This window comes from Sturnira hondurensis, unplaced genomic scaffold (assembly GCF_014824575.4).
Source record: "Sturnira hondurensis isolate 20B ecotype Veracruz unplaced genomic scaffold, ASM1482457v3 Scaffold0015596, whole genome shotgun sequence".
NCBI classification, from domain to species: domain Eukaryota; kingdom Metazoa; phylum Chordata; class Mammalia; order Chiroptera; family Phyllostomidae; genus Sturnira; species Sturnira hondurensis.
The window spans coordinates 11978387-11997269 of record NW_028088227.1 but is presented as its reverse complement, the minus strand read 5'-3'; the positions used below and the strand labels follow the sequence as shown (position 1 = coordinate 11997269).

At 40.7% G+C, this 18883-nt stretch overlaps 2 protein-coding genes across 3 annotated transcripts in view; one reads left to right on the top strand and one right to left on the bottom strand.

Moving 5' to 3' along the window:
• The window catches only part of FIG4 (FIG4 phosphoinositide 5-phosphatase), a 103541-nt gene extending 97051 nt beyond the window's left edge, over positions 1-6490 (bottom strand). The window contains exon 1 of the mRNA XM_037065034.1: positions 6191-6490. Coding sequence (XP_036920929.1) covers positions 6191-6256 — 66 coding nt within the window. The 5' untranslated portion in view covers positions 6257-6490. The remainder of the gene's footprint in view (positions 1-6190) is intronic.
• A 1596-nt stretch (positions 6491-8086) lies between these two features.
• Positions 8087-18883, top strand: part of AK9 (adenylate kinase 9) — a 115661-nt gene continuing 104864 nt past the window's right edge. For both annotated transcript variants that reach the window (XR_005069260.1, XM_037065033.1), the window contains exons 1-3: positions 8087-8246; positions 14010-14137; positions 15356-15419. Coding sequence is in view for 1 of the 2 variants with exons in the window: in XM_037065033.1 (XP_036920928.1) it covers positions 14021-14137; positions 15356-15419 (181 nt within the window). In the remaining variant the exon portion in view is untranslated. The remainder of the gene's footprint in view (positions 8247-14009; positions 14138-15355; positions 15420-18883) is intronic.

Sequence of the window (18883 nt, the reverse complement as noted above, 5' to 3'; positions counted from 1 at the left end):
TTTCTGCATTTACACTACCCACCCTCTGTGTGCAAGCACACAGAGAAGCAGCCCTTTTGAGTCAGCCACTCAGTAAGGAGGCCGATCACAGCTTTCAGGGAGGTAAAATTCCAAATGGAATTTCTAGACTCTTAACAGATAAGTCCTAGGAAACCTAAAGATGAACTGCAGTAGGACTACAATTTGGCAGTTTGTAATAAAAGGGCAGATTTAATTCCTGAGAGCCTAGTGGGCAAATTCATCGCTGGTTTCAGGGCAGACACATGGGAGGGCAGACATACAGCTCCCGTACCCAAACCCCTCCAGGAAGGCCTCCAGGAAGCAGAGGAGCCAAAGCAGATCTGAGCGGAGAGAAAGAATCAGGAAGCGGTCCAACTACATTTTCTCTCTTCTAAAGCGGTGTACGAATCCTAAAAATGTCTGTGCAGAGAAGAGTGACCTCTTGTGGAGCCAGCTATGTGGGAAAGAAAGCCACAGTCCTCAGCTGGCCTGCCCTAGGCAGGGTCTCTCTAGTGCACTGCCCTCTCATAGGCAGTTGGCCATCAATGTTCACACCGAAATTTAAAAAGTGGTAAGTTTTCCAGAAAGGCCTTATTTCTACCTGGTTTTATCTCCTTCCTGTTAAATATATCAACTCTACAACTATGTGTATCCTCAGACTTTGTTACAGTTAGTATTTTGCTTCAAAATGGATTTCGGCATTTGGGGACCTAAAAATTAGCCTGAAATATCTTTTCCTTAAATTCTTCTCCACTGCTGATTTTTTTCTAAATTTTTATTTTGAAAATTTTTGAAACCTACAGTAAGAGGAATAGAATATACAATGAAATTCCATATACCCTTTACTTAGATTAATATTTTGCTACATTTGTTTACTAACTCCCTCCCTCTTGACACAAACTTTTCTCTTCTGAACCATTTCAAAACAAGTTGCAGGCATCATAACACATTACCCCTAAAAACCTCAACTGTAGTTCCTAAAAACAAGGACATCCACATAATCATGGTATCACCGATACAATATTATCTACAAATAATCTATATTCAAATTTCCCCACGTGAATATCCAGAATCCACTTACAGATCATGCACAAGGCCCCCTGTCTTTGTCTTTCGTGACCTCAACATGTTCAAGGAGCTCACGTTTTTTTACACCAGTTTTCCTGGGTTTCTATCGACATCATTGATGTGACTACTTATTAGTGAATGTCTCGTTCGTGCCAGGCACAGGTCTAGACACCTGAGGGAAAAGATGAATTGAAGATAGATTTTGGAGATAACTACTTGCTAATGGATTTGATAAAAAAGGGACCACCTGCCCCAATTACTTTTGTGCGAGCAACTCGCTAGATGGTAGTACAGCTTACTGATGTAGGGATGGCTGGAGAAGAAACCAGTTTGAGGGTAAACCAAGAGTTCTGTTTACAGTGTGCCCAAAGAGATCAGATGGGAACTTTGTATGAACCTGGAGCTGAAAGGAGAGATCTCAGCAGGTGTTATCAGCACATGTTTGGCATTTAAAGTCATGGACTGGCTTACACAGACTAGGGAGAGTGAAGGTAGAGGCAGAGCCCCAAAACTAAGCTGAGGAACTGCATTTTTTAGAGGCTGGATATGGAAAAGAATCAGTTGAGAAAACGAAAAGGAAGGGCCAGTGAATAGGAAAAACTGAGGACACTGTAGAGGCTTCAGAGCAAAGGGAGGAGCTCATTTGGAGAAGGAGGGAGCAGTGACATTCACATCAAATGCAGCTGAGAAGTCCAGGGAGATGAAGAGAGAGAACTGCCCAAAGGATCCGACAGTAAGAACCTGTGAGTGGCCTGCCCCTGGGCAGCTCAGTGAGGAAGGTGGAGGCAAAACCCATGACGGAGCTGGGTGAAGAGCAACCGGGCAGTCTCGGGGTAAAGACGAAGGAGTGAACACCTCTGTTCCTCCACACATCTCATGCAAACTCTGAAGTTTTTTGTTTATTTTTTAAACACATGCCCAAAGGGCCATATGAAGAGTGAGGGAGTCAGCAGCAAAAAATAGAAAAAAATTAAAATCATTAAAAAAATCATTTAAAACTGAAAACCATACCTAAGGTGGCAGTGAGGAAGTCAAGAAGCAATCCAATTTACACCACAGAATCTCTAAAAGGTGTGGAAATTTGTGGCATCTCTTATCTCTGGAGATAGAAATATAAAATCTCAGAAAACTAAAGATAAAAAAGATAGCACCAGCTTCTAAAGAGGCTAAAAAAATGGCTTCAAATAAAGATCAAGATAGAATAACATTAGAAATTCTCAACAGCAACACTGGAAGGTGGGAGACAGGAACATAATACCTTCAAAATTGTAAGCGACAGTTACTTTCAATCTTTAATGTAAATTAAATCTATTGATCAAACATGAGGATAGGGTAAGGACATTTTCACACACCCACGGGCTTGAAAATATTACTGTCCATGAACCCTTCCTCATGAAGCAACTGGCAAAGGTGCTCCACCAACACGAGGGCAAAACTCAAGAATGAGAAAAACACAGCATCCTGAAAAATAAGGACACCGTCATGAGAGACCAGAGCACGGCAGTAAGAATTAGGGATTGTAGAAAGAAGGAAAGGTCATCTCAAGTACTAGCAGTCTGAACTTCACATAGTGAAGGTGGAAAGGGAGGTAAACAAAATGCCCAAAAGCAGCAGAGAAGGAAAGAGAGCAGTAGTGGAGGGGTCCAGGATTTCCACCAGTCGGGCTTGCCTCAGCTGGACGGCCGAATGCGTTCATACCCGAGAGAGCAGATGACGCCCCTCTGCTGGGGACACATTTGTGTGTGTGCTTGTTGATATGTTGGGGGAGGAGCTTCAGGAGTTGGGGTGAAGAATTATACACCAGAACAAACCATATTAAAATTCCCTTTAAAACAAAGTGATCGGAGCTTCCAAAAGCTAAGCATCAGTGTTCAAGGAAACACCTGGTATGTAACTTTAACAGTGACTTAGTATAAGATGAATGTGTTTCTAAAATATATACATGAACTCCAAAGGGAATACAATAGGTAACCCAGTTAAGAGGAAACTCAGTACCTACTTACACTATTATCTCCTTTCAGAATGACAGGCTAATTAATCACTCACTTTTCATCTGAGGAAAGAAAATCTGCCTTCTTGAAAAAGAAATTTTAGGTTGTCTGACAGCATCAATTAATGTTCACCTTCACTTGAACTTTCAGAATAAAGATATTATTTTTAAAAATCACATGCTATTACTTCTCACAATCTAACAGTATCTCAGACCTGCCTCCTCACCATGGCAGCCACCCCACGGTCAGTAATGCAGCCCAGAGAGGGAAATGGGCCTCTGACAGTCGAAAGGAGCGACTCCAAACCACTCTTTACAGAGTCAGAGCTTTGCCGATGGAGAAGCTTCCAGCCCCTCTAGAAACAAGTGTGAAGCTGGCAGCTCCAACCACACCCTCCAAATTGGCTGTGCTTCCCTCTCCCACTTTATATTATTTACCCCCTGCTCTGACTCCTGAGCCAACCACATCCAAATTGTTCTATTCCATTTCATAATTACACTAATCAAGGTTAATACCAAGGCTAATTAAGTAAGTTGCCTTTCTCATGATGTGATTTTTCCTTATTTTATTCTATTTTGTATGATGGAGTAGGAAGGAAGGAGAAGTTTCCTCAAATCATTTAGGAACAAGGCTGGAATTAAATAAACACATACCTACCTACTGGCATACATACATACAAACAATTTTGAGCTAGCAAGAGTAAAGATTATCCTAATAACCTTGCCCCAACAAAATACATATGCAGACACGGAAATCCACCACCGTTCTGTTTAGCTACCAATTTTAAAGTCAACCATTACATTTCTGTGTTATAAAATGGCCATCACTTAATCCAATGGTAAGACCCCCATCCCTCATAATATTAAGCAAGAATTATAAACTGGGAATCATCTGAAGTAATCTGCCATCTCACCCATGGTAACTTCAGGTTGCTGGATCTCCTGTGGGCAACACCCACTAGAATAATACAACCTGCTACAGTTTGCTTTTTTTAATTCCTAGGATCTATGTAGTTGCCAGTAATTTTATGCCTCTTTAAAATTATTGACACCCCTTAAAATTTGGGCTTATTACTCAAAAATAATCTTTCTGCTTATACCTTTGCTTAAGTCAAAAAAAATAAAAAGGAAGAATTGCCAACGGTACTGATGAGGAAACTGAGGTTCAAAGATTAAATGCGGCAAACATTTCTCTGGTGGTTGCCCTGGCCCAACGATTCCCTGAAACAAAGGGGTGTTTGCACACACCGGTCATTCCTGCCATGTCCTTCCTGGCCACCACAGTCTGTGCACACAGGGGCAGATCCCCAATTACAGCTGAGTCAATCAGATTCCCTCTCCTAGCACCATGCTATGTCCTTGACAGCACTGAGAGGGTCCTGAAACCCTGCTGTCCCCTTTTTGCCGTCCCCCAGGTTGGGGAGTTAGGCTCCTGTAATGGTTCTTCTATGCAACGGGTCCTTGTGATAAACTCACCTTTGATATCTAAATTGGCCAAAGTTAGTTTCCATTACTAAGATGACCGAGAGGCACCGCAGCTGTGAGTTCTACAAGTCACTGTGCTAGATCAATGCTGTGAGGACCAGCAAAATTTTGACAAGAGAAGGTGCAGGGCATTACAAGGTGAGAAAAGAGCAGAAGAACACAAAGATATGGGGAACTGAAAGAAATGCAATTTTACTGCAGAGTAAGGCACAGAAAAGCACATTCTTAATCCTCAAATGTTTGCTGAACTGGCATTAAATTAGATGTAAGACCAGACAGACAAGTTCAGGACCAATCGTGTATGATTTTGAATGACAAACTAAGGAATTCAGCATTTACTCTCCTCAGAATGGGGGGCTACTGAAGGTTTCTGAGCGGAAGAGCCCTGTAACACGAATTGCGTTACAAAGAACACTAACATCTCAGGCAGTCCCCATGAAAGTTCAGTTTATTAATGGCTGAAATTTCTGTGTTTCCAGAATAGTATTTATGTTCTAAATAATCTACCATATGTTTCTAACTATTTACCAGCACATTGTATATAAAGCCGAAAGTTTTGCTTCAATGTCAAAATGATACTTCTGTATGACTCTACTCAACTGAAATATCTGCAAATGCACTGTATCAGATAATTTCATCTTCTGGTCTGGATCTGATCAAATGAAGTTGTCAGCGAAATTTATTTGGGATCGACAGACTTTCTACACTAATGATGACCTGAGGCAGACACGCTATTACGACCACGTTAAAACGGAGAATCTGTCAAGTTCCTTCTTGTACTCTAACTAACGAAGACAGCCCAAGTGCCACTTACTGAGCGCTACAAGATATTCCATAGCATCATCCTGTTATATACAATCTTGTTATCATGGAGTGTAATTTTAAAAACAGACCCCAAACCCCAGTTCAGAAATGCTGAACTGAATGCTTTATTTTCCAACCACACAAATGACAAAGTATGTATCCTGTCTTTCTGCAAATTCCATTCCCTAAACTGTAGGGAGCTACTAACATAAACATAAGAACTGACCTGCTTATCTGGCTATTAACTGTTTACATGGCCATTTAGAGTAACAGAACAAACACACCAAAAACGTATTGGGAAAAAGTCAAGTGAAAAGCAAAATAATTTTATCCAAGCAAATCGGCTGTCTTTAAACAGAAAAAGTTTTTCTTTTCCTTTCAAATAAAGCAAACCAAAAATTTCAGCAATAACACTCCTGGTAATTAACATCAGTCATAGTGACAGTATGCTATGGAAGAGGAAAACAGGCAAGTTATGGATTCATAGGACAAAATATTTTCTCACACCCATGCCTGTACTGTAATTAGTGAGCCATAGAACTCTAACAAACTTTCCGAAAGTTGAAAAGAACCCAGTAACTCCTAAAGAACCTCATGCACAAGTTTCTGCGCTACTACAGGGACCTGTTTGCAGTGTGTTCCTACCGTGGCTTTTAAGTTGAAATTCATACAAGCAAAAACACCAGCACCCTGGGTGCGATAACTGGGGGAAGCCCCCTCAGGCACAGTCCCCAAGGCTGGGGCGAGGGTACTCGCGGGTAAGGGTTTGCTGCCTGCACCCTACAGATCCACACCTGCTCGCCCGCCCTCCTCCTGCCCGCACCCGCCGCGCCCGGTACTCACAGCTCTGGTCTCGTACAGAACCAGCTTTTGGACCGAGCTGATGATGGGAGCGGCGGCTGCAGGCATGGCCTGAGCAAATGGGAGCCTCCCGGGCAGGGCACCAGGCCGTGGCCCAAGTGGCGGCAGCCTCCGGACCACCCCAGGAGGCCCAGAGAGAAGACACTGCAGACCCTAGACTCGGGTCCAGCCGAGAAAACGCTCCTGGGTACTAAAGATAAAGATAAACAAATGGATAACTGGCTACATCACAGGAGTTTCCGGATCCCGACGCCCAGCCTCCAGGCAAGCCCCGCCCCAGGAGCAGCGGGGCGGGGTTGGAGGACGCACCACAGAGACGAAGGATAGAGGTTCCCAGAATCCACGTGACGCGGGGAGAGGGCGCCATCTTTGATGCGGGCAGCAGAAAAGTGGGTGGAGTAGGTGGTCCCGTTAGTTGAGTCTCTCGTTAATCTGGTCCTTCTTTTTGGAAAAAAAGGAAGGTTTGAGTCTGGAAAGCTTCTTTTGAAGCGTTTCTCCGAGTTGTAGACAGATCCATTCCCAAGATGGTGTGTTTTTTCCCTACTTCTGCCTTTATTTTTCTGGAAGCCTGCTTCGTGATAGTGCTCGTCTGAGTGTCGGAGTGTGTTCCCCTTACGTCTTTTTGTTGTCTGTTTCACGTCTGTCGTTCGGAGAGTGTGTGGTTCAAAGTTGGTTTTTTTTTTTTGCTCACCTGAAGTTGGACATTTGGACTCTCCCACCTGCTTGTGCCGAGGCTAACCGTTTGTAAATTCTACAACTCGTGTAGTGGAGCTCTGTCTTGAATCAGGCACTTCCGCGTTTAAAAGTTAAGATTTCTTTCACTTGATACGTGTGAACACAAAGTGGCAATGCACGTGCCCTCTCTGACTGCCTTCCATATTTGTGAAAAGCAGTGCATTATAATTGTGTGCAAAATTAGATACACAAAAAGTTAACATTCAAAATAACAATAAATTACAGTCCCGCCGCCCCGCGCCCGCCTGCGTAACGTTCCTGCTCCGCTCCGCCCGCGTAACGTTCCCGCGCGCCGCGCCGCCAGGGGTTCCCCAGGCAACCGCTCAACACATCTGAGAAGTTCGCGGAGGCTGCTGTAGCGCAGCGGGGGCCCGTTGGGGTCGGCAGTGGCCAGGTAAATTAGGGGTGGTAGTGCACTGACCCAAGGCCTTGCGGTACGGATTGAATGGAATCCCACCTACTGCGGGCCCCAGACCGGACCAGTTCCTTTTCTTGCAAAACTAAACTTCGCGGTTTCCAGAAATTCCACTTTTTAAAACTACTTCCCCTTTCAATGACTTTTCATTCCACAAATATTTACTGAGAACCTACTATGAGAGCATACGATGTATATAAGTGCAGCTAACCTAGCCTAGGCAGAGAGAGTGTTAGGTTTTCCAGGAGTCTGGCCCCCTGTAAACCTCAGGACCCACTGGTAGAGGGGTTTCCAACAGCTAAAAATGTAAGGAAACTTAAAATTTTGAGTTGAATTATATTGTAGTATAAACACATGATGTGGTAATATAGATTACATTATGTAACAATGTGGTATTAGGTAATATTGTAAATTCAAAATGGAGAAATTTAAAAACTTTAAAAATATTTAATAACTTTTCATTGTTTTTCACAGTTTGATTCTCTTTTTGTTAAAAACTAGGAAGGTGACCATGTCAGTTCTGGCCTTTTGCACTGACTTGGGTCTTTTAACTGGGAAAAATATTTAGTTCTGTTCCATTTTATAATAGAAATGAGTTAAATATTTGCATAATGTTTTTATTTAGGATAACAACTCTTAATATATCTGTTGAATTTTGGTTTTCCAATATATAGTTTTCAATGATTACACTGTAATTAAGCACTTCATTTAAACTTTGTCTTAGTTTGTTTCAGCCAGAAACAGATCCTCAGATGAAAATTTGAGTAGGAATAGTTTATACAAGGAGTAACCCTGAAAACAACACCAGGGATGTGAAAGAAGCTAATAAAAGGAATATTATTAAGCAAATTTCTCTGTGGGCTGAATTCACTGAGGAGTTCACTTGAGGTATGTATGTCTCACTTATTTCCTCTTTGTTTCCTGTCTTTTTTTACTGTTCAATTACAGTTGTCCCCATTTCCTTCTCATTACTCTCCTCTGCCCACCTCCCACATTCAGTCCTGTGCCACCCACCCCCCACCCCATTGTCTTTGTCCATGGGTCCTTTATACATGTTCCTTGATGACTCTTCCCCTTCTTTTCCACCTTATCCCCATCCCCCTCCCCTCTGGTCACTATCAGTTTGTTCTTGATTTCCATGTCTCTGGTTCTATTTTGCTCCCTCCTTTGTTTTGTTGGTTAGGTTACACTTATAGGTGAGATCATTTGGTATTTGTCTCTTACCCCCTGGCTTACTTCACTTACTCCCTCTTAAAGGGCAAAGGAGCTTGGGGATTTGTTCATCATCCCCCACCAGTTATTCCCTTGGAACTTCCAGTCTGTCCTGTGCTCCAGCAAAATAGATTTTGGCATCCAGAAAGAGCCCTTAGACAAAGAGTCACATGCCAGCCAGCAGTTGGAAGTTGGGCTGGCCATGTGTAGAAAAAGTATATGTCAAGTAGATAAGAACAAGACACTAATAACATCTGCTCTGTTCCAACATTTGTGCCACTCATAACCACTCCTCCCCCATGTTCAGTTTATGCTATCTGTCAGTGATTCTTTAACGTGGTATCTGGCCCCAGTTTTTAAAAGAAGTGGACTCACAAAAAGATGATTAGCAGGACAAGCTACAGAATCCACTGCTGCAATTAATCCTAAGTCTGTAACTGGTAATTCATCACTTCCCTCCTTTAACACCCATTCTAAATTTCCCTTTCCCTTGGCCAGCATTTCTGCTGGTCTAAGTTGTTTTGCTAGTAGGGAGACCAGTTTTTGTCCCTGAACTATGTAAACAAACCCCTGGTTACTGTGTCGTTCGTTATCAAGTTCTGGTTGCTACAGTTACCCATTCACTGGCTAAGAAAGCACCAAAAGGAGTCTCAGAGAATCCCCTGAGTTCAAGACATGCATCCCCCTGCCCTACTCATGTAATTCCTGCCCTACTCATGCAGGTCTGTCTCCACCAGTGTAATGACTCCTTAACATGTATGTGGAGCCAAACATGACCAGGTGGCAGCAGCAATTTTAGGTTTAGTGAAACCTAACTAAGTGGATCTCCTGAAAGAAGCATCTCTCTCCTCAGTCAAAACCAGGACCTCCTCAGGTTATGAAGAAGGTTGGTGCAAATTCCTCATGGCGATCACAGCCATAGTGGGAGGAGCCACTCTTACCCAAAGCTTGGTTCAAAGCTCATTCCTCATTTTGAGGTAGTGTCTCAACTCAGTCCCACACAATCGTAAACTGGTACTTTAAGAGGCCATTTTAATAATCTCAGACCAGCAGCTTCTAGGTGAGGTGGTATATGGTAGGACCGGTGGATCCTCCTTCTCATATCCCCATTACTATGAAGAGGTTCCTTTGATCCAAAACAATATTACATGGGATCCCATGGTGGTAAATGAGACAACTCCACCCCTTAGAAAGTGGTGCTGCCCAAGGCACTGCAGGTACAGAGGGCAGACCATACTAGGAACACTTATCACCTGCCGCCCTCTCCAAGGTGAAGGGGTCCTGTGTAATCAGTTTGTCACTGAGTAGATGCTGTATCATATTGAGGGCTCAGCCTGAGTCTCTGCTGCAGACAGGGAAGACGTCCTGCAGAAGTAGTAGCTAGACCAGCCTGGTGAGAGGGAGCCTCGTTGCTGAGCCCAAGCACAGCCTCCTTCACCGCCCATCCCTGCCACATGCTGGTTGATGAGTGCCTCTTCTGAAATGGATGCTTTGTGAGACACAAAGCTCACATATTCTGTGTTGATTTGTATCAGTTTTCTATGCAGCATAACAAATTACCACAAATTTAGCATTTTAAAGCAACACATGTTTATTATCTCACAGTTTCCATGTCCAGAAGACCTGGCATAGCTTAACTAGGTCTTCTGCCCAGGGTCTCACAAGGCTGCATTCAAGGTGTTGGCGGAGCTCCATTTTTACCTGGAGGCCCTACTATGGAAGGATTCACTTCCAAGCTAATTCACATTGTTGACAAAATTTATCTCTAGGACCGAGGTCCCAATTTTATTGCTGGTTGGTGGCCAGTGGCTGCTCTCTGCCTTTGGAGGCCACCTGATCTTCCTTGCAATGTGGTCATTGTATAACATAGCAATTTATTTCTTCAGAGCCAATCAGGTGTCTCTCTCCAGTCTACTAAGATGGAATCTTATTTATATAACATAATGTTATGGGAGTGACACTTCTATTACTTTTGCTATATTTAGAAGCAAGTCACAGACTGCAATCCAAGCAAAAGAATTCCACAAAGGTGTGACTCATTAGAGGTCACCTCAGAGTGTGTTCATTACATCCATCTCATAAGTCCATTCTTATGCTTCTTCCCCCAAACTCTTTTATCTTCCGGTCTTGCTCCTTCCAGCCCCTTGACCAAGTGTATTAGGACCCACTCCAGGTGTCCTAGGCAGGACGTTAAAGCCTGAGTCCTGAGAGAGAGCCCACATATCAGTAAACTCTTATCCAGTTAACATTCCCCCAATAAATCACCCTCAAGATCTCCCAGGATGCTCTCCTGGTTCCTATTGGTACGTCATGACCAGGCCCCTCAGCTCTTTTGGTGCCTAATACCCTTTTTTCCTGTACCAGTGCCTCCCAGTTAGGCTGGGCTGACATTCAGCCCCAGCTACTGCTCTAGAAGCAATGAGAGAAGGTGAAGGCTGATCTTGTGGAAGGCAAGCATTGTCTCCTGAGGCATCTGCCCTAAGCCAGGCAAGGGGAGGCTGCTATGTTCCAGATTGGAGGAGGGGCTACTTCTCTTAATGCAGAGCACTCAGAGTAGTAAGGTACAAGGTGCTTAGACATCTGCCTAGGTAGCTGCATTTCAGGCCTTGGAGCCCTGGTTTTAGTACATAATAGGGTCCCTCTGATAAATTCATCAGGTCTCCAAAAGGTGTAGATGCATTTTACCCTTTAAAACTACATTTATGGTAGTATTACTTTTGGGGAAGTATAAAAAACTTAAAATTTCAGCCCTGTAGTTGATGAAGTATCCATCATAAATCTTGTTAATATATGAGTAATATTTATTTTTTAAAAAATATTTTTATTTATTTATCTTAGAGGGGAAGGGAAGGAGAGAGAGAGAGAAATATCAATGTATGGTTGCCTCTCGTGTGTTCCCCACCAGGAACCGGGAACTGGCCTGCAACCTAGGCATGTGCCCTGACTGGGAATCGAACCTCGATCGTGTGGTTCGCAGGCCCGCGCTCAATCCACTGAGCTACACCAGCCAGGGCCATGAGTAATATTTCTCACTGTCTTGTTTCATGTTGACACCTTAAAATAATAAGGTGTACATTATTATTACACCCTATTAAGATGTAATAAATAGTACATTATTATTACATAATAATAATGTACTACTTAAGTAGTTACATTAAGCCCACTTGAAAATTCTTAACTTTCATAGAAAAGTACAATTACATCCCATTTACCTGGAAGCACATAATCCACTCATCCCATTTGTTTATTCTTCCCTGAACAGTGTCCGAGACCACTGTGATATAATTTTGTTCCATTTTTGAAGTTTGCTTATTTAAGTCTTTTTATAAAGTTTTGTAGTTTTTCCATAAAGAGCTTGTATAGGTTTTGTTCTATTTAATCCTGGGTACTTTATATGTTTGTTGTTAAGTCATATTTATTTTTATTACATTTTCTAGCTATTTTGATATGTAGAAATTAACAGAATTTCATATAATGATTTTGAATTCAGAAAATTGGATTATCTCATTAATTCTTAAAATTTATCCATGGTTGGGTTCTCTATGCAGGTAATTGTATCAACTGGAAATAATTACGCTTTTCTTTCTTTTGTCTTGTTATGACCTTAAAGAGACATTTTTAACATTTAATCATTAAATGTTTGTTCTTTTTCATACCCTTTATCAAGTGAAAGAAGTTTCCTTGTATTCCTAGTTCCTAATAGTTTATCTTGGATTAATCATTAAAGGGTGTTGAATTATTTCATCATTATTTCACCCTTTCTATTTAGATAGTTATATGGTTTTTCTCCTTTATTTAAGGTGATAATTTCATTTTCTCATATTAAACCACCCTTGAATTCCCGAGGAAAACACAACTTGATCATGATGTTGTTATATTTTTTATATATTGCTGGATTCAGTTTGCTATTATGTTGGTTAAGATTTTTAAAATCTTGTTCATAAATGCAGTTGGCACATAATTTTGGTTTCTTACACTATTTTCTGGTTCATCTATGGAGGTTATGTGAGACACATAAAATCATGTAAGAAGTCCATACTTTGTACTTGAAAAGTAAATATATAAATAAAATTGGGGGAAAAAAAGAAGTCCATACTTTATCTTTTCTCTGAAAGGATGTTAGATCACAAGACGTGGAGCTCTTCAATTAAACCATCTGGTTCCTGTGTGGAGAGACTTTTTAGTTACTGATTTTATTTCCTTAATGGTTATAGAACTGCTCAAGCTTCCTTTTCTTTTTTCCTTGAGAAACTGATTTTTCTATGAAATAATTTTGTTTAAGTTTTCAAATTTATTTTGGATAACTGTGTTTGTATCTTTTATTATCTATATATGTAGTATTATTATCTCTATAGTCCTTCCACTTTTCTATATCTAATATTGTTTGATCACATAGGCAGTAAATCAGTGTTATGGAATATTCAACCAATAAAATTAACAAACTTGGTGTAAACAATATTTAAAGAACATGAGGTCAAATAAATGTAAATTGCATATTCTGTGCAAGGATACAGGGGATTTTGGGGGGGAAATTACCCTGTGATAGATCAGAAGGCAAGCCTTAACAAATTTCAGAGAATTAATCCAACATGAAGAACATCCTCTGATATAATATTAGAAATAAACAACAACAAAAACATAGAAAAATCTCTGTTTTAAGTTGTAAGAAAACACACTTGTAAAAAACTAATGTTTAATATTGTTTAATTGCATCTTCTATCTTGTTTTCTTGATCAAACTTGACAGAGATTTTTTATTTATAAGTTGTTTCAAAATACCACTGTTTAGCTTTGTTGGGCCTCCTTATATAATGTTTGTATTTGATTTTATTAATTTTTAAAATATATTTTTTCTTTTTCCCAAAATTCCTAAGTTGTGAGCTTCTTACTTTTCAGACATTCTTTAGCTCTGATGTGAGAGTATTTAAGGCTTCTAAATACTACTTTAGCTGTGTTATACAAGTTTTGGTACCTATTATGTTCATTATTTTTCAGTTCTACATATTTTATTATTATCATTAGGATTTATTTTAGAGCCATTGGTAGTCCCTACACACACACACACACAAATAGATGCATGCATGTATATAACATATTCAATTTGATCTTTGATAAAATATACACATCCTAACATGTATGTGTATGTGCATGTACACATATGTGTTTTCCCTTTAGTCTTTCAGAAGCATTTTGGTTTAGCTGTCTTTTTTAGCTAAAAATCCAGACTATAACTGGATTTCGCTTTTTGCCTCAAACTGAGGGCCTATTATGATTTTAACACATGAGTTTAACTTGCAGTTATTAGGAAAAGCCATGTGGTTAATGGTGTGAAGAGGCTTCTGGGCTAAGCAGACTGACAGAACACTCTAGTTCTCCCTAGCCTACCCACCTTTTCTGACTAAATTAAACACTTTAACAATCTTTCTCTTTCTCATTGCAGTATTTTATATTATGACTTCTCAAGAGAAGATAGAAGAGCATCCTTTTGTGGATATATTTAGTGAAGATGAAGCTGATGAAGACTTTATGTTGTCTAAACCTGTTTGCTTTGTTGTATTTGGGAAACCAGTAAGCTATCTCTTGTAACTTATTAGTATAATTTTTAAATTTTTAAAATCATAACTTTATGTTGTCATAGAATGAAAGCCACAGTGTGTTTTTAGACTTTCATTGTATGACTTACAACCTGATATGATACTGGTTGTAAATTTATGACTTTCTTCTTGTGCATTATAATCCCAAAAGAACCTAGATTGTATTTATCTTTGGTTTTATGTTATAAAGGAATTAACTCATCAAAGCACTGTACCATGACAGTTAGTAGTATGTGACCCAAGGTTATATCTGACTCAATTTGCATGTAAAACTTTCTGTGGAATTTGTTGTGAGGTTCTTTGGATGTATGAAGTGGGACAACAAAGGACGAATGGGAGGTTCTCCCATTGATATCTGAAGCTTAAGGGGCAAGGTGCCTGGCCTTTGCCCACAGTTAGTGAACCTATGCAGTGTCTTTCTACAAAACAGGAAGAAATCGAAGATGGTGGTGATGGGATAGTTTCCCTTTCTAGGCAGATCTAATGAGAACCTCTAGACAAGAGCTGTTTTCAGCCATGGAACTAGTGGGTGGTTACGGTATTAAAGGGCCTGGGCTGGTTAATTAAAGAACCTCTCCAGGACAGCAGAGTCCAAGGGTTGGATCCTGTTGTTCACTTAATTTCATATGACCCTGGGACAGATACCAGTAGCTTTTATTATGTTTCTAAAAACAAATTAGTGTTTTTAAAGTCAACAGTGAAGGTAATGAGATGCAGCTATTACTTTATAGCAGCGATCTTTTATCTTAAAAATATGATACTTTTCAAAGATGTCCATTAAGAATTTTTTTGCTCCTGGAAGTTACTAAATGAAAGTCTCCAAACATTCATGATTATAGACTTTAAGAAAAAAATAAAATGGTGTATCTCAATAGAATCACAATGATTTATATTCAAAATTACAAAATTTGACATTCAAAAGTGTTTAATACCTGGAATACCACTTTGGTAGACCTTCCTGGTTTTAGGGCTATTTTCTTAATTCAAAAAGATTTATTTAAATCACTTCCTAAATGCAACAATTAGTAGAGAAAAATGAAGCTATAAATCTCTTCGGTCTACTCTTAATTCATTTGCATAATAATTTACTTGATAATACAGTAACAATCAATAGAGTCTTTTAAAATGAGAATATCTGTTCCACTGGCAAATAGCAATTTTATTGGGTTTTAAATAACACCTTTCTTTTAAGGGCATTGGGAAGTCAACGTTGGCCCGTCAAATAGCGCAGGAATGGAAATGTATTCATGTGGAAGGTAAATTTTACTTTTTTACCCAATATTTTGGCATAACAATTTTCAAATATGCATAAAAAGTAAAGAATTATACAATGGCCCAGGCCAGATGGCTCAGTTGGTTGGAGCACTGTCCCATACACCAAAAGGTTGTGAGTTCAATCCCTAGTCAGGGCACATACCTAGGTTGTGGGCTCGATCCCCAGTTGGGGTGTATATGGGAGGCAACTGATTGGTGTTCTCACATTGATGTCTGTCTGTCTGTCTGTCTCTCTCTCTCTCTCTCTCTCTGTCTACCCCTCTCAAATCAATAAACATATCTTCAGGTACAGATTTTTTAAAAAGAATTACACAGTGAATGCTCATATAAATCATCTACCATCTACTCATTATCTATCATCTGTTATTAACATTTTGGCAGATTTGCTTCATCATACATCACTGTCAACCCAGTGAATTATCTTGATGATGGCATCAAACATGCTTTGCCCTTCAGTTAGTCCTAGTTTTGTTCATAGAATTTAGAGGGGTTTATGAAGGGTTTTTACTTCTCTCTTTTGTTTCCAAATCTCTGATTTCATGATTTAGGACTATTGAGGATGTGTGTCTCTGGGTTGTCTCCCTGTGAAAAATGAAAGGAGAAGGAACTCTTACGGTTGCTCTCGGGAGTATTTTCCAGGACTTAACTATCTTCGGTGATAAATTTACTTTTTATTATTTATAAATTGAATTGCATTCTTTGCAATGTATAAGACAGGGATTGATATTATATATAAATATCTTCTCAATTAATAAAACTACTTATGCCCTTATAGAAAAAAAGTTCACAAAAGTAGAAACAAATATAGGCAAATATGAGAAAAAAGAGTTTAACATCACTGTTATTCAAAGAAATGCTAATTAAAGTAACACTGATTGATATTTACCTATCAAGTTGGAGGTCATTTTTTTCCTTCTCAGAGAGCTTTTAAACTTTTTTATTATATTTTATTGAGTATTCTATTATAGTTGTCCCAATTTTTCCCCCTTTGCTCCCCTCCATCTAGCACCTCCCACTTCCTCAGACAGTTCCCACATCATTGTTCAAAGGTACAAGTTCTTTGGCTACTCCATTTCCTACATTGTACTTTACATCCCCGTGCTGTACTGTAACTACCTATTTTTACTTCTTACTCCCCTCACCTCTTCACCCATTCCTTAATACCCCCTCCCATCTGGCAGCCATCAAAACACTCTCTATCCATGATTCTTGTTTGCTTAGTTTGTTTTTTAGTCAATTGTTGATAGATTTTTTTTTCTTTTTTTTTCAATTTTTTAATTTAATTATTTTTCAAGTACGGTTTTCTGTCTATTACTCCCATCCCATCCCACCTCCCATCCTCCCCCCTCCCTCCCATTTCCACCCTTCTCAGTTGTTGTCCATGTATCCTTTATATAGGTTCCTCTAAATCCCTCCCTTATTTCCCCTGAAATTCCCTCCCCTCTCCCCTCTGGTCACTGTCAGCCTGTTCTCTATTTCAGTGTTTTTGGTTATATTTTGCTTGCTTGTTTGTTCACAGGCCAGTACTCCATCCACTGAGCCACACCATCTAGGGCTGACTAGATCTTTTTTAAGCTGCTGAGGTCCTCACTAATCTTTTTGAGCATCTTTATAACCAGTGTTTTGAACTCTGCATTTGATAGGTTGTTTATCTCCATTCTGTTTGGCTCTTTTTCTGGAGTTTTTATCTGTATTTTCATTTGGGCCATGTTTCTTTTTCTCCTCATGTTGGCAGCCTCCCTGTGTTTGTTTCTATGTACTATGTAGAGTTGCTATGACTCCCTGCCTTGATGTCATGTCCTAATGTAGTAGGTGTTCTATTGGGTCCAGTGGCACAGCCTCCCCTATCACCCAAGCTGGACATTCGAGGTGAACCCTTTATGAGGGTTGAGTACACCCTCCTCTTGTAGCTGAGCCTTGATTGCTTGTGGCAGGTCAATGGGAGGGGTTTACCCAGGCCAGTCAGCTGCAAGGATTGGCTTTGACCATGGACCGCCAGCCTCCACCATCTGTGGAGGATCAGCTGTGCAGGGACAGGGTTGTGGTGCTCCAGTGTCCTCTGTAGCTGCCCACTGGGTGTGCAGCCTCTGGGGTTTCCTAGGTGGTGCTGGCCAAGGTCAGCCTCCAACTGTGTTTTGCCCAGGGCCACCCTGCATGAGCTATAAAGCAGTTCGAGATGGCTGCCACTTCTGCTGGGCTAGGCATTGCAGGTGAAGCCAAGCTGTGGATTTTGGATGGCTGCTGCTAATAGTGGGCCTGGGACCACTTAGCAAGAGGTCGGGTGCTGTTGTGAAGCATGATCCAAGACTAGACATACATATGGTAAAGTCACTGTTAACAGCTTGGGTGGGCCCATAAATTGAGTGTGACAGAGTGTCAGGGGATCTCCAGGGCAGGGCGAATAGTAAGAGCCAGGTTGATGGAGTCTCAGATATGGCACGTACCTGCCAGCTCTGTGGCTTTGTGGCGCTGTGATAGGACGGTTCAGAAAAGGGACAGTGGCCTCTGCCTGCCTTTTTCTTTGGCTATTCCCCAGGTCTTTCCTTGATGCCAGACACTTTAGTTCCTCCCTATATGCCTTGGTGCCTTTCAAGCTGCTACCCTGGTGCTGGAGCTCAGAGGGAGTAAGTCTGAGTAAATTCATGTGTGGCTTCTTTAAGAGGAAATGCTTGGGACTCCAGAAGTTTCTTCCAGCGACTCAATCCCTGCTGGGTTTTGCAGCCAGGAGTTATGGGGACTTACCTTCCTGAAACTGAAACCCTGGCTGGTGGGGGACTGGTGTGGGTCTGGGACTTGTCACTACTGAGATATTCCTCCCAAAATTTTATCCACCTCACATGGATGTGGGACCATCCTACTCCACATCTCTGCTCCTCTTACCAGCGTGGATGGATGTGGTTTCTTGAATTCTGTAGTTGTCAGACTTCCACTCAACTCAATTTCTGTTGGTTCTGAATGATGGTTGTTCTATAGTTTCGTTGTAATTTTGATGTGGTTGTGTGAGGTAGCAAGATGTGTTTACCTACAGCTCCATCTGGACTGGAAGTCCAGCAGTAAATTGTTTAAGTTTCTACAGTCATTGTTTGCAAGAATGTTATGAAATGAGCGATCCATGGGCTGTTAGTGAAATTGCAAGTGGATACACTTTTGATGGGGACAATTCAAGAACTCAAGCGCACAAAAAATTTTAAATTTTCCTCTTTCTTTGATCAAAAAAATTTATTTGTAGGAAGTATTAAAGAATACCAAATGTTCCATAGATTATTAGCCACTAGGGACATCACATAGCTCTTGGGTCCTTTCCTAGGTCATGGCCCTGTCATTTGTCCCCCAGGAAGTCTTCCACAAGTGATGGAGTATTTCCTCTTATAAAGGAAACACATTGTTCAAATTTCAGCTTTGAGACCCTTTTCTGATCAGTTTTTATCTATTTTATCATTTCTTG